This window comes from Lathyrus oleraceus, chromosome 4 (assembly GCF_024323335.1).
Source record: "Lathyrus oleraceus cultivar Zhongwan6 chromosome 4, CAAS_Psat_ZW6_1.0, whole genome shotgun sequence".
In the NCBI taxonomy this organism is placed as follows: Eukaryota; Viridiplantae; Streptophyta; class Magnoliopsida; order Fabales; family Fabaceae; genus Lathyrus; species Lathyrus oleraceus.
Window position 1 is genome coordinate 120,670,620 of NC_066582.1, and position 16,123 is coordinate 120,686,742.

Consider the following 16,123-nt stretch of genomic DNA (forward strand, 5'->3'; position numbering starts at 1 on the left):
ATCGTTTACTCCTCAGTTTGATTACATTGTTGTAGCAATTGAACATTCTAATAATCTTAGCATCATGAAGCTGCAAAGCCGTCTAGAGGAAAAAGAGTTATGTCTCATTGAGAGAAACTCCAAAATGGAATTAGAGCAACAAGCTCTGAAAGCATCTTCTGGTAATAAATATCAGAAGTAGTCTTGGTCAGAAACCAAGAAGAAATCTGATGGTGTTCAGAAGTCGGACACTTCAACTTCTGAAAGGCAGAAGAGTGCTCAGAATGGGAAGGAGAAGTATGACAAGATAAAAGTTTAGTGCTACTGTTGTAAGAAGTTTGGCCATTTTACTGTTGATTGTTGGTCAAACAAGGAAAGGAAGTCATAAGAAGCAAACATAGTCATAGGAGATTCTGATGATGAACTTGTGCTATTGATGGCTTTTGAGTCTGATAGTGCGTCTTTGGAAGACTGGTGCTACATGGACACTAGTTGTTCAAATCACCTTACTGGAAATAAGACATAAATGGTTGAGTTTGACTCTGGTAAGAGGACCAAGATCATATGTGCTGATGATAAGTATCTGAATGTTGAAGGAATGAGAAATGTCAGAGTAGTTCTGAATAATGGTAGAACTGCATTGATTGATAACGTATTATATGTTTTTGGCATGAAAAACAATATGATGAGTGTAGGTCAATTAATTGAGAAAGGTTTTTCAGTTGCCATGAAGGACAATCTTTTGAAGTTGTACGACTGTAATCAGAAGTTGATTATGAATTCAGAATAGGGAAGGAATATAACATTCAAAGTGAATGTTAAAACTGCAGACTCTGAATACCTTAGTGTAACAAGTGTTGTGAAGGAAAGTGAGTTGTGGCACAAAATATTTGGTCATCTGAACTTCAGAAGCTTATGGCATCTGAATTTAAAGAAGTTGGTGTTGGTGTAAGCCCTAGAGGCCAATACTTTTGGTACTTGTATCGAATTATTTATTAATAATAAAAGGCTTTTTCTTTATTATGTTTGTCTAAAAAGTCCTTATAATAGATAGTCCGTTTAATGTATCAAGTGTGACTTAATCACGAGATCACATTAAACATAAGGACACTATTCTTAAAGTAACCATAGTCGAGCTTTATTGTGAAGTGGGATAACATTAAAGCATTAAGACTATTATGTATATAGACTGATGATCATATCTCATGGATCATGGATAAGGAGTTATCAAGTCTTAAACATATGTATGAATATTAAGAGTAATATTTATACTGGATTGACCCGTTATGAGAATACTATATAGAATGTTATGCAAAGTGTCATAAGTTATTCTCATAGTGATAATGGTGTATACCACCCTTCGACCTGAAACCACTATGGACCCTAGATGTAAAGTCGAGTGCCTTATTGCTGATCAAACATTGTCCGTAACTGGATGACCATAAAGACAGTTGATGGGTACTCCACGAAGCATGCTAAGGGACATGAGTGACCTAGATGGAATTTGCCCATCCTGCGTAACAGGATAAATGTCTATGGGCCCAATATTGAACTGGATAAGGATGACACGGTCTATGCCTTGTGTTCAATATAAACATAAGGGCAAAAGGGTAATTGTACACATAAGTATTATCACAAAAGGATTTGTCAGATCACATGACATTTTCGTGTCTTTGGTAGCAGTGATGTGTTGCTAGATACCGCTCACTGTTTATTATGTTAAATACGTGATTTAATATAATTGTCAATGCCGCCAAAACCTACAGGGTCACACACAAAAGGACGAATTGATGAGAGATATAGTAACTAAGGAATACCGTAATGTACGATGCCCTTGAGTGAATTGTAGAACATCGTAAGGTACGATGTACTTAAGTAGAATACGAAATATGGTAAGGTACCACGCGTTTAAGTGATTTTGGCATATTATAAGATATGGAGTGCTAGAAGTTATGCATTGTAGCACTCAGAAGTAGCTGGCATATGTTTTGACGACTGATCAATATCTCCACTTAAGGGATGAATTTGGTGTTGTTAGTTTTGATTAGTTGAATATGAATGAAGAGATGATGTTAGAAGTAATCCATATTCAATAATAGTATTAATTTTGTTAAGCTTAACCTAATTAGTGCAAGTTAACATTTTCGCCAACGTGACATTATTGTTTGTGTATATTACAAATGTAGCTGTCAATAGTGGAGAAAGTGTAACCATTTGTTGTACCCGTTTTGCAGGAATAGTGAAAATTTGTTATTTCAATTATCTCTTTTCTCTCTTTTCTTTCGTCTTCATCTTCTTCATCTTGTACACCAACAAATAATTTATAGAACGAGATAAAATAAAAGAATCAATTAAGTCAAATAATTATAGAAATAGTATTAATTTTTCTATAAAAAATATAAAAATAAAAACAATAGATAATTTTAAGAAAAAAAATATAAGGTGATTTTAATTAATTTTTTACAGTAATTGAAAAAATAGTTGTATTTTTCTAAAATATCCTAAAAGTTTTGATTTTATACAAATTAAAGACTTTTATGAAATATTTTAAATTAATATTATTATTATATATACTACAACTAAATAAATTTAACTTATAATAAGTTCATCTACCAGTGAGATCCATGAGTCTTTTAGAATTAAAAACTACAATAATTTTCAATAATTATTGTGACTCTTTTTATTATATTTTCTTTGAGAGGATGATTTTTTTTTTTTACTTTGTAAGGATGATTTTTTATTATAATATCCTTTTAATTATGAGAAAAAGAAAAATTATCGAAAATAATTTTACACCGTTAATTAATAACGAGTTAACTCAATTAATTTATTTCACCGTTTTTATATATATTTATTTTTCTGAATATTTAACTAGGAACGATAATAAGTAGGATATGAACATGATATTATAATATTCGTCCCTATATTTACTATTTAAAAAATTCTCATTCTGAACTTATATTTGTATGAACACCAATATTTATATATCTGTATTTTATAAATATCTAAATATTTTACCCGATAATCAATTATAATTTATTATATAATTTTAAATTTTTAATAATTTTTTTTAAAAAAATATTATTGTAAATTATTTATATATAAATGCATACAAATTTAATAATAATAATAATAATAATAATAATAATAAACTTGACAAGGATGACTTTAATTGCCATCGCTATCGAAGATGTAAAATAGTGAAATTCCCAAGACAAGGAAAAAACTTGAAATTTTTCATAGTCCCCTCCCTCAACCCCGATCTGATGGAGTGAAGTTGGGTCCTTTATGAGCTCTTCATCAATCAGATAATCGCGGATCGAAGTAGCAGCTTCTTCTTTAACTGTTTCTCGTTTCTTCGTTACAAAATTAAACCCAAACCTCTCTAAGGTAAAATCATCTCCTACAGTGTTCCATACAGGTACAGAGATATAGGTAGTAAATCTGATGTGGAGGTTAATTTGTATTAGGTCGTTGTTCTAATGGAAGTTCCTAAATCCCCTTCCAAAGATAAACGATTCGCCACCAAACATAAATTGTTGTTTAAAATCGGTGCAGTCATTTTCATCCTTATTCTCTTGTTTCTGGGTTTTTATCTCGAGTCTTATAGCTGGAAATCCAATGCGTCGTCGTATTACACTGTTGTTATAGACTGTGGAAGTACAGGGACACGGGTTAATGTATATGAATGGATGTTAGGGAGTGTCGTAGGTAATAGAAATTTGCCAATTTTGCTACATTCATTTCCTGATAGTAATGCAACAAATGGGAATAGTTCACTTTGGAAAACCTCTTGTCAATATCATTGTATGCAAACTGAACCCGGGTTAGATAAATTGGTTAATGATTCTTTAGGAGTGAAACAAGCTTTGGAGCCTTTGATTGCTTGGGCGGAAAGTTTAGTTCCCCGAGAAATGCACGGTGATACGCCTATTTTTGTTCTTGCTACTGCTGGACTGAGGAGGCTTCAGAGGGAGGATGCATTTCGGGTTTTGGAGGATGTCGAGGCTGTTGTGAAAGATCACTCGTTTATGTTTGACAAGAGCTGGATTAGGGTCTTGAGTGGGAGGGAGGAGGCTTATTATGGTTGGGTTGCTTTGAATTACAAAATGGGTAGCTTTGATGATGGGCCTTCTACTTTGGGACTTGTTGATTTGGGTGGCTCGTCGTTACAGATTGTAGTGGAGATTGATCGTGATACCGGGGATGATGTGAACGCGATGAGATCGGAGTTCGGATCAACTGAACATAGGATTGTGGCGTACTCGTTGCCTGCATTTGGGTTGAATGAAGCATTTGATAGGACCGTTGTTATGCTTAGAAATAATCAGAGTGTAGAAAGAACCAGAGGTATATCTGAACTCAGACATCCTTGTCTGATGTCTACTTTTGTACAAAACTATACCTGCTCTTATTGCTCGGGACTTGATGACACTGACCGAAAAAATCATAGCCAACCTCAGAAAACTGTAAGTCTTACTGGAGAACCTGATTGGGAACAATGCAGAGAAGTAGCTATTGCTGCTGCTATGAACTTGAGCGATTCCCAAGTGTCACATCAGGCAGTTGGTTCAAATTGCCAAGGAAGTTTGTTTTCTGGTATTGGTAAGTGAATAATCATTTGTTTTTATTTTTTATTTACACTTAATTTTTAAAAGTTATTTTTTCTCCTAACCTCTTTAAGTTTGTAGAAGACCTGTTAATTGAAATTTTAACTTTGATCTCAGCTAAGCAAATGTTGGATGACATTATCACTAATCTAAATAAGCAACGAGCAGTTTGTTTTATGTCTGGTGGCTTACTGGCTAGCACTGACACACTTACAGTACTGTCACGTAGACACCAATAATAATTTAAGACGATTGAAGTTATTGAATGTAACCGAGTGTGTTGGTGTTTGACACCGACATGTGTTGGACACCGAACACGTCTTCAATTTGAAGTGTCAATGCTACACATAATTACTTTCATATTCTCCTCAACATCTGACCCAATCTCCAAAACTGTCCTTCGAAAAATCATCAAAGGTGGTGTTTGGTTCAGGTTTGGCGAATGCCTTTCTTGGAATCACATCCCTCGGAATATTCTGATGAGAATGCTATTCCAAGGAATTTTAATAAAAGTGTTATTGATTATAACATTCTAAGGATTTTTTTTATAAAAATTGAATATGGAGGGAGAGCTTAGCATGTAGCATGTAGTTCACTTTGTCTTTATTTCACATGCGTGCCTTTCACACAACTCAACCTCGCGGGCTGCCAAAAGAACATGGGGAAGGTAGAGCTCAGGGTTGTAAGTTTATTCACCAACTCTTACTCTGTTTCATTATATACCTTGCAGGCACTGGTGCACTTAATTTAACAGCTGTTGCTCACCCAATGAAGCGATTTCATGCTTTATCTGGTTTCTTTTTTGTCTACAATAAGCTAAATTTGAACCCAAGAGCCAATTTAACAATGATTTGGGAGTCAGGCAAGCAAATATGTACAAATTTATGGGCTGGCTTGAGCAGTATATCTGACAATCCAAATTATGCCGGACAATTTTGTTTCCGGGTGGCTTATATGGCGTCATTGATCGAGTATGGCCTATGCCTCGGTGATGTAGAAATGGAGTTTGGTCCAGGTGATGTTTCTTGGACATTAGGAGCCGCATTGGTTGAAGGGAAATTTCAATGGTTAAATATTGCAAGCAACAAATCCCAAACTATAATTTCGACTTTAAAGAATGTGAAGGTCATGTCTTCTTCAACTTGTCTTTTTGCTGTCCTTTTGTTGCTTTTATTGATTGTTTATTGTACTCAAATTAAGCTACCTATGCCAAGCAGAAGGGCTTCTGCTCCCGGCTCGTCTTTGCCATCCCATACTCATACAAGACATCGAGCTAACTAATATTTGAGTACTCTCTTATCTTTCCATTGCCATCTTATACGCATTTTGAAATGACATGATACCAAATATTTTTGAAAGCAATGCTATTTAATAAGTGAGGCACATTGAATTTAAAAAAAAAAACCCATACACCAGTAGGAAACTACTTTTTTTCCTCCCAAATTTCGGTGCCAAATCCACAATACATATAAAGAATGGTCGGGGAACTTTTATGTGTTTGCTGTTGCTATATTTTTTTGCTCGGAAAACATGATGCACATTTTCAATTGGTATTCTTTTGAAGCAAAATGTTTGGGTACCCGTGCATTCGTCCAGGGAGCGCAAAGTCATTTATCATATTAACATAAATAATATATAATCAACATACACAGAAGTTTGGTATAAAATTTTAATAGTAAGGTTTAAGTAACTTACAACGTTCAATATCAGTGAGTATTGAGTTATCAACTTGTATCATTGTAGAAGATATAGATTTTTATGACCCATCATCAAGTAGAAAAGAGATATCTATTTCATACATTTTAATACCTAAAGCGATATTGTGATTCTGACTTGCCTAGCACTGATAGGGATTATCAAATAATTACGAGCATATACATTTTGCTTCTCCTCAAATCGTACTATAGATGTATGAATCTCCAACTCAACACAAACATACACAGAAAGAAAGATCTTATCTTTGAATTTGCATAAAGATAAACATCTTATCTGTGGATTTAATGATGATGAAATTTAATAAGTTTTCAAGCAAGTAAAATCTGTTTTATCAGCAAACACATTTCACATTCTGTTCTTATATACACAAGTCAATGCATCAAATTCATATACATGTTTCAGAATAGTCACAACAATGATATTAGAAACATAAACTTATGAACAGAGCTTCCATGGTCAATATGCTGCAACACCAACTAATTTACATCCCAATTCAGGAGCATGAACATCCACCCAAACCTCATTCCTCCGTTTAGCAATCCGAAAAGGAGAATTATACTGCGCAATCGAGTAACCGCGTTGACTCTTCAACTCACCCCACGGCGACCTACTCAGGCTCGAATCCAGCTTCTCCGCTTCTTTAACAATCCTTTCATCCTTCGCAAATCCAGAGAATCTTCTTACAGCAACGCAGTGGCTGTCAAAATCATAGGGTTTGATATTGAGTTCCGGAAGTGGAAGCGGTGGATCCGCTTGGAATTTCACCGGCAAATAGAAACTAACATAATAGCCTTGTGATTCGAGGGGCCCAGCACCGGGTACCATGGTTGTTAATACTGGAGCGGTCATCGGAATTCGTGAGAAATTGAGATTGGCGCCTTGTATGAACTGGAACAATCTGTGGAAGCCGTTCCACGTGGCTTTCTCGAAGGAGATGATGTTTAGGGCGGGAGCGGACATCCAGACGGAGGTTTGGTAGAGTCTGATCTCGAAATCGGAGTCGGTGTGAACGACCGTGTACGGCGGCGATTCGTTGGTTGCAGTTGTGCTGCAAATCGTAGCCATAAGCAAACACATCGCCGCAATCCATGAATTTTCCATTTGACTGTTTCTCTCCTCTTTATCTTGTTGCCTTGTGGTTTGATTTGGTTTCAGTTATGGCATTGACCATCCTGCTTGTTTACTCGCTTATTATTGAAGGCCAAACTTTCAAAGTATTTTGTCGCTTAGTGACCAGTAATTTTTTCTTTTACCGGAAAGACTTCTTGCATTTCTTCGTAAATTAAATAAACAGTATAAGAAAGTTTCTTAATGTATGTGCAAAAATAAAATTACATTTTTGGAACGACCGAATGAAATAATGATAAATAATAGTAAAATTTTATTGTTTGAATTTGTAAGTAATTAATGAAGTGGAATAAAGTATGATGTAATTAATTTCATCCCATTTTATTTTATTCTATTTTTTGTTTTATATATGAATAACATTCTCCATTCTATTCTATTTCTCTATGTTATGTTCTATAATCCAAACATAACCTAAAGTATAAGTCAAAAAATATTTTTTTATTGCGATTAAATGAAACAAAATCGAAGTTGCATTTTATGAAAGGTAAAATATGTATTTTTCTTCAAAATTCAATTCTGGCCACGAGTTGATATTGATGCAAGGGATCATTTTTATGAATGAAATTGTAGGCGTAAAATATATCATGGCTTGGTGAGCAACCATAATGGCTACTTACAAATTACCTCCCTACAAAAGAGTATTTCTATATTTTTCAGATGCTCCAAAGATGTGAGAATGATCCAAGAGAGTAATTTAGGAACTACACAATATCATAAAAATCACTTGCGTTGTTTAACAAGGGCTCTATAAGATTCCAAAGGCCAATTTATTTCCAGCAAAGGACACCTCAGAGTGATTGAATTCCACCCGGTAGGAACGCTTTCTCTAAGTTGGAGACAATAATTGAATAGCCAGAGGAGGTGAAGGAGTAGCCGGGGAGTTCTAGATCGGATACAAAGTTCAGATCGGGCAGCTATCGAATTACCATCACCAATATGCCAACGGTAACGAAGCGAAACAAGTGAACAGAAATATTTAGCCTTGAGGACGCATGTAAGTAGAGTAACAATTTGTTTGAGCTTCCATCCTTGTTTTCTCAACAAAAGTAAGATTAAACCCGACAATGCTTTCGCTAAAAGCTCTCAACTCTACAAACATGTCTTTTACTTCTGTAATCAGCTGGTTTTTCCAAGTTCTCAATTCATCTTCCTTCCTGCCAATCAGCCATCCTCGGAAAACTTGGGAGGTGTCCTCGTTAACATATAGGACAGTAGCTACTTTTCTTGAGCCAAATTGTATCTGGTGACTGTCTTTTTGGTTAATTTAAATGGTGAATTTCTGTTAAATAGGTGCAACTCTCACACAGAATTGGAAAACCTGTGATTCATATTGCTAATGAGCACAAATATAAAACCATGAGCATGATTGGCGAACTAAAGGCAATTACTAGCGGAACATATTTAGTATTTTCATAAACTAAAATTCAATAGTGTCAAAACCAATATCAGTCAATGTCAAGTGTCAACTTAATGCATTGGTTATGTACTTTCATGAAAATACTAATTGAATACTGTCATACTCAGTTAACCAGAGAAATTAACTTCACAATCATTGTAACAGCCAAATCTTGTATTTGCAGTGGAATGATTCAAGGAAAAAGAGTTATCATATTCATTTCAAACGTCAATTTGTACCAGTTATACAAGAGATATATTGTTACAAATCTAAAAGTAAAATGTGCACACAAAAAAAAAAACAATAAACTGACAATGCATTATTGTTCCTCAGATTGGATGGTCCAAACAACACCTGTCTTCCAGGTATATAAATCTGTCTCTTCCGTATTGCCTCTATATGGTATTACTCTTACAAGGAGGTGATTTCAACTTCAACCCACTAATATAATTCCCTTATCTCTGCCATGATTTCTCTTGTATTCCTCAATTCCTGCAATTTTCAACCCCTTTTAACCTCTGAAATTTGGCGGCAAAGTTTCATCTGTAAAATATTCCTTCCTCACAGTCTCTGCAGAGCAAAACCTCACCTATAAAAGAGAATAAAAATGAGACATGTATAAGCTGCACTTCATTACAAGGGGAAGAATTTTCTTTTTTCTTTAAAAGTTGAATGTTAAAATGTGTATCACTTACCAGAGAAGCATATGATTTTAACAACGGCTTGGTAAGCTGCCAAATTGGCTTAAACACAAAAGGAGCATCCACAAACAATACTTGAGATAATCGCTTTGGATAGTAACAATAGAACACATCAAACTGTCAAAAATAAAGAAATATATCAGATTCTACAAACCCAAGTCACAGTAGTTCATGAACACAAGTCAAATTTGGCGATGCCACTATGGAAATATAAACTAAAGACATTTGTCAGATAGCAAAAAAACACATACCAAAAATGTCAAGTATCTAAGATCAGCATTTTCTGTACCAAAACCTCTGAGATCAAATATTCCAAGTATCTGTTCTTTCCCAGGTGGAAGCTTACTCAATGCCTTCTCAATTAAGAAAACACATAACCTCTCATCATCTACAGGCTCCTGTGCCTGTGACATAGTGTGATTTATGCAAAATCAGGCAATCTCATTCCTCAAATTCAAGTTCTATGACACAGAATGTAAGTATCAATTGCAAATGATGAAGGACTAGAAGAGCATAAAAAAAAGTTCTGGTTTCACACATTTAACCCCATCTTACACTTACTTTAGGAAAATGCTTTGCTGCAACCACCACAAGCACGGGCCTGTGATTAACATCTAGAAAGTCATGTATATATGCTTTTCCAGTTTTAACAACGTCTTTAACAGATTCTTCCGTCAATTTAGAGACCTCAAAATCTTGACGCCATTTCTAATGAAGTAGAAAGGGAAAGTAATAACAAGTGCTGAATTTGTAAACATGAATGAACGGATATAATTATTATGAGAAGAAGGATACAATGGTTTTAGCCAACTTAGAAACAGCTTCTTCAACAGAAAATTTGCGATCTTTAAGAAACCATAGTATCATATCTTCATCATCCCTACCATTTCTACCAATAGGAAGAGTATAGTGTTCTTTTTCAAGCCTGTCCTTCACTTCCAGAACTAACTGCAAAATAATCAAATTTTGATAGACCCTTTCAAAATTGTTATTTGGGGGAATGGAAAAGAGTGAGAGAAGGAAGTACCTTGCGCGAGTCAGTGGGTTGCGATTGAAGTTGAAGGTTAGAGCTCCGAACGACAAATTTGGTTGTAAGGGAAAGTGTTGAAGCAAGACGAGGAAGGGTGGTGCTGGTTGGGAACACACGAACAAGCGCCATTCAATTTTGTGTCTGTTTTCTTCCAACTTTGTCTCTATCTATCCACACCGCTGCATCCATGTTAAATATTATTTCATTGGGTTTCAAATATAAACAACTTTATAAAACAATTCAAAAAAAATTCAAGGAAAATATGTAAATGTATTTAAGTGTTCCACTATTTTTAATTTTATCCTTATTTTATATTTTAATTTTTTTAAAAAACATCGATAAATTTAGAATAAAGATATTTTTTATTATTTATATTTGAGATCAGAGAGAGTAATATTTTTTCTATAAATACTTTTTCCTTGAGTTTTTTCCCTACAGTGTTGTAGTGATTTGTGTGTCTTTTTCTTATAAAAAAAACTCTTTCTAATATTATATATAAATATTTTTTTTTTATATTTATCGAATGTTTAATATTAAATAAAGATCAACATTACATATTTTAATTTAGTAGACCAAAGATTTGTAATTAAAAATCAAATAAAAAGGAAATAAATATATTACATACGTTGATTTGGGGTAAAAGTTCATATATTACATACTTTGATTTAGTGTAAATATTCATACATTACACATTTTGACTTAATGTGAATATATACGTTGACTTAGTATAAGGGTCTATACATTACATATTTTGATTTAGTCTAAAGATTCATATATTATATACTTTGATTTAGTGTAAAAGTCCATACATTACACATTTTGATTTAGTGTAAAGGTCCATCCATTATATAGATTGAGTTAGTATAAATGTTTATTCTTTGGTGATCAAATATCTAATAATTAAAAACTAAATGAAGAGAATATTTTTTCAAATTATATAGTTATATTTCTTTATCAAGAATTGCCATAAGTAAAAATATCAATGCACTTACCGTAAACAAAATAATGAGTGATCATACTTGAAGGTGACTTCCCTATTTATTGAGTGACTAGACTTATATATGCTCTATACAATTTTCATTCACGAGAATAATAGCTGAAATCACTAATGGATAAATGTGACATTGTTGTCATAACTAAATATGAGATATGTATTGGCAATTATCCTGTTTGAATATGTTCCATGTGGTTTTGAGCGATGGAATCATATAGGTATGTTAGGGACATAATATACAATATTAAAGATATGCATATGAAGGTAATTGAGATTAATGATGATAACTAATTATACACACTTTATTATAGACTGCAATTATTAACTCCAATAGGGCAGTTATGGAGGTTATAACTAAAACAAATTGTCACACATATACAAAAACGGACAAATAACCACTCCTCTAGAAATTAGAGAGACTAGTCTCTCTTAAACGATATCAAATGACAAACCATATATCCTTTATTTATCATCCTTATTCTATTTAAATACAATATAGACTATTAATTACAATTGGACTTAATTTAATTTGGTCTTGTGTCTGACATATACATGTCTAATCAATGGTCTACTAACAATTAGGGATGGAAGAACGAGTCGTTCGTCCCACCCCGCCATGCACAACATAATCAAGTATTATGGATTATCACAATAACAAGTGAACAAACAATTCAAATGATTTACTATGTCACAACAATTTCCTGATACGAACTTCGTTATTATTCATTCTAACACATGTAAATATTATAATATATTGTTGTCCACCATTAATCACTCAATACACTTATATAATATGTAGTCCACCCTTATCTTGTAATTTCAGAAAAATCCAAGCTTTTGACTATGACTTCTCTTCCCTATGGCTCTCCTTAGGTTTTCCTTACTTTTCTCTTCTCTTGTTTATTTTTCTCAAATTCCAAAAATTTCACCTCACTTCTGTTCTCATAAATCAACAACCTAATTTATATATTTATAATATCTCACAAAGAACATGTTGCTTCTAGTCTACCGCAATACAAACAACGTTTAAGTCTCCCATATGCGAGCATACAAACTACGTTTACTGTTAGAATGTGATCCAAGCTCATTGATTCTATCACAAACAAACAAATGCTTAAGTCTCTCATGCGCAAGCATACAAGCAACGTTTAATTGATTGAACACGAACGTTAACATCGTCCAATAAAAACAACCAACACATCCGTATTCTTTACTACAAACTACAAAACCCTGATTTTCTTATTGCATTATAAGGATACCTAGGCACGAGGGTCAGAATCCTTGACGAGCACACTAATTATTAAACCTTTATTTTTTCCTTTTTATCATTCACAAGTAACCTTTAGATAATAACATCCATTTGTGCTAAGAACAATCAAAATGGTTCCCGTTGAGTATAACGGATGTGAGGATGCTAATATCTTCCACGTGCATAACCGATTTCCTTATCCTTTTTCTCTTCTCTTGCGTTTTATTGATATTTTTCCTTTTCTTCGAGAATAAATAAAGTTCGTTGACGTCTATGTTATTTCTTTGAGCGTGCAATGCGCTCGGGTATTTTTCGCGGCAAGACAATACTCTACTAAATAAATGAGATAATACAAAATTTCAATGAAACAAAACACAAAGTTTTAGAAAAAGGTGTTTGAATAACTTTTATGAATCAAACATAAGTTAGAAGCTACATTATTCAAAATTCAAAGCCTATGAACACATTTGAAGCTTAAATAGATGATCAATATAAATAATGTTATAATATCTCTAGTTCAAACATTCAAAGTTTATGTGCACAGGAATCCATCATTCTTATAGACAGTGTTAGACTCTATCATCACAGAATGCACGACATGCCAAAGAGAATAAGAAAATGTTATTGTATCTTTATCTAAAAGATAGATGTCTATGGATACTTACTCTGAAGTTGATTAGAGATGTAAAATGCGCTTCTAATAGTAGATTGAGCACCTTGGTTCTTCTTTACATTTGGACCTCGTAATTATACCTATTATGTTCCTTGGGATGTGAATTTTCTTTGGTAAACAACCCATAATATATTTGAGTTTGGGATGTGAATTTTCTTTGGTAAACAACCCATAATATATTTGAGTTGAGCCTCTTAAACACATCATTATGGTCTTCAATAAAAGAAAATGTGTACAAAAATACTGTATTTGTAAGCCTTTGTTTTTTAGAGTGTAATGCAAATGGTGGTCACTCCCTTGTTAAACACTCAGTCATTTTTACTTCTGTAATCATCTTGTTATTCAAATTTCTCACTTCAACTTCCTTCCTACAAATCAGCCATGTGATCCAGTAATTGTTTCATTTTCTCATAAAAATTGGGACATGCATGTTCTGGTTAATATATGTTTGCAATTTCTTTCAGACTAAGGTTGAAAGAGTTGAAAAATCATAATAACTGTCAAATCTTGCATCTGCACTGGAATTATGCTAGAAAAAATATTTATCATATCTGTTTTAAACACCATTTTATTCCACTTACTCATACAAGATACATTGTTACAATTTACTTATGTAAGATGAAAATGCAAAAAAAAAAAAAAAAAAAAACCTGAAAAATGCATTCTTGTTCCTCCGATCGCATAACAACATTTGTATTTCAAGTATATACTCATAATCTTTCATATTTTCCAGAAATAACATTCATTCTCTGAAGTTTGGTGGCAAAGTTGCATCTGTAAAATATTCCTTCCTCACAGTCTCAGAAGAGCAAAATCTTACCTGTAAAAGAAAATGAAATTGGGTCAGTTACAAAGGGAAGAATACCTATTTTTTCTGATATTAAAATATGTAAGACTTGCCTGAGAAGCATATGATTTCAACATCGGCTTAATAAGTCGCCAAAATTGCTTAAACACAAAAGGAGCATCCACAAATAGAACCTGAGACAATCGCTTCGGATAGTAATAATAGAATACATCAAACTGCAAAACATAAACAAATGTATTTGAATTTATGATGCTCTTTGAATCATTTGTGACACTTTCATGTCTCAACTTAACATATATGGCAGATAGTAAAAAAAAAACATTACCAAGAATTTCAAGTATTTAAGATCAGCATTCTCTACACCAAAACCTTTGAGATCAAGTATTGCAAGTATCTGCTCTTCCCCAGGTGGAAGCTTACTCAATGCCTTCTCAATTAAGTAAACACACAACCTCTCATCATCTGCCGGGTCCTGTGCCTATTGCATAAATATTCATCCATAAGTTAACAGTATTCGCTATTATTTGAGGAACTGATATATCTGGTCTATATATAAATTAGATACATCAGTTACTCGAATTCTACACTTACTTTAGGAAAATGTTTTGATGCAAACACAACAAGCACAGGTCGGTTATTGATATCTAGAAAGTCATGTACATAAGCTTTTCCAGTATGAGAGATATCTTTGATGGCTTCTTCACTCAAATTAGAGACCTCACAATCATGACGCCATTTCTAATAAAGTAGAAAGGGAAACCATTACTCAAAGTTTCTGATAAATGGGAACAGAAAAAGTTGGAATGAAAATTTATTATGAGAAGAAGGATACAATGGCCTTAGTCAACTTGAAAACAGCTTCTTCAACAGAAAACTTGCGATCTTTGAGAAACCGTAGTATCATATCTTCGTCATCCCTACCATTTCTACCAACAGGAAGGCTATGGTGTTCTTTTTCAAGCTTCTCCTTCACTTCCAGAACTAACTGCAAAACAATCACATTTGAAACACCCTTTCATAATTGTTATTTGAGGGGTAGAAATGAAATGAAGAACTGAAGAGAGTAAGAGAAGGGAGTACCTTGCGCGAGTCATTGCGTTGCGATTGCAGTTGAAGGTTACAGCTCCGAACCACGAATTTGGTTCTAAGGGAGAGTGTTGAAGCAGGAGGAGGAAGAGTGGTAATTGGGAACACACGAAGCAGCTCCATTCAATTCAATGTTTCCTCCTCTTTCAGCATCCACATCACTGCATCAATGTTGTAGATATCGTCCCTATAAATAATCAGTAAGTTAGCATATGCGTTACCATCAATGGATTGATCCAAAAAAAGTCCGAGTGACGTTAAAATGATACTCGACAATTACTTAATCCGGAAAAAGCAGACTTTGCATGTGAATTTGCTGCATGGTTTGCCTCACGATATGCATCATAAGGCAGAAGAGGAAAAACAATCAAAGGAGTGACATCAAATATTACTATTGGACAACCATATCTTAAGCAACAAGCAAACTTTGAGAATACATATGCTACTTGATTTGGCTCACAACTTGAACTACAAGCTAACCCATCGAGTAAAAACGTCAAATACTACTCGACAAGCACTTAAGGATAAAGATAACATGGTGCATCTGGTTTTGGTTTAGCTCAAGATATGCATGGGAACAACAAATAGTGTCGTCAGAATATGAAAGTTCAAGAATACGAATAGCTAAAATTAGAAAAGTACTCAAATTTATTGGATATTATTTACAAATGTGGCCTAACTTAGAATTTAGCCAACAGATCCACCAATAACTTTTAACTATAATTTTCTTAAAGAACAGTTTAATGACATTTA

At 33.7% G+C, this 16,123-nt stretch overlaps 4 protein-coding genes across 5 annotated transcripts; 1 reads left to right on the top strand and 3 right to left on the bottom strand.

Annotated features, from left to right (window-relative positions):
- The first annotated feature begins 3,156 nt into the window (after window positions 1–3,156).
- LOC127073948 (probable apyrase 7) lies at window positions 3,157–5,896 on the top strand. Its single transcript, XM_051015194.1, has 2 exons — window positions 3,157–4,584; window positions 5,320–5,896. Exons 1-2 carry the CDS (start codon window positions 3,462–3,464, stop codon window positions 5,868–5,870), a joined length of 1,674 nt encoding a protein of 557 aa, XP_050871151.1. The 5' UTR covers window positions 3,157–3,461; the 3' UTR covers window positions 5,871–5,896.
- A 664-nt stretch (window positions 5,897–6,560) lies between these two features.
- LOC127073949 (uncharacterized) lies at window positions 6,561–7,560 on the bottom strand. The gene has a single exon (XM_051015195.1). The coding sequence runs from the start codon at window positions 7,404–7,406 to the stop codon at window positions 6,762–6,764; it is 645 nt and encodes a 214-aa protein (XP_050871152.1). The 5' UTR covers window positions 7,407–7,560; the 3' UTR covers window positions 6,561–6,761.
- Window positions 7,561–9,021: 1,461 nt separating this feature from the next.
- LOC127073950 (CRAL-TRIO domain-containing protein C3H8.02) lies at window positions 9,022–10,757 on the bottom strand. Its single transcript, XM_051015197.1, has 6 exons — window positions 10,558–10,757; window positions 10,326–10,478; window positions 10,092–10,238; window positions 9,782–9,934; window positions 9,525–9,647; window positions 9,022–9,418 (listed from the first exon to the last, which is right to left on the bottom strand). The coding sequence occupies exons 1-6, from the start codon at window positions 10,687–10,689 to the stop codon at window positions 9,341–9,343; spliced, it is 786 nt and encodes a 261-aa protein (XP_050871154.1). The 5' UTR covers window positions 10,690–10,757; the 3' UTR covers window positions 9,022–9,340.
- A 3,271-nt stretch (window positions 10,758–14,028) lies between these two features.
- Window positions 14,029–15,782, bottom strand: LOC127073951 (CRAL-TRIO domain-containing protein C3H8.02). Of its 2 annotated transcripts, XM_051015199.1 has the most exons (7): window positions 15,651–15,773; window positions 15,365–15,557; window positions 15,117–15,269; window positions 14,876–15,022; window positions 14,610–14,762; window positions 14,377–14,499; window positions 14,029–14,296 (listed from the first exon to the last, which is right to left on the bottom strand). In XM_051015199.1, exons 2-7 carry the CDS (start codon window positions 15,491–15,493, stop codon window positions 14,219–14,221), a joined length of 783 nt encoding a protein of 260 aa, XP_050871156.1. In that variant the 5' UTR covers window positions 15,494–15,557; window positions 15,651–15,773; the 3' UTR covers window positions 14,029–14,218. The 2 variants fall into 2 exon arrangements, with proteins under 2 accessions (XP_050871156.1, XP_050871155.1); XM_051015198.1 differs by having other exon boundaries at window positions 15,365–15,782.
- Between the last annotated feature and the right edge of the window lie 341 nt (window positions 15,783–16,123).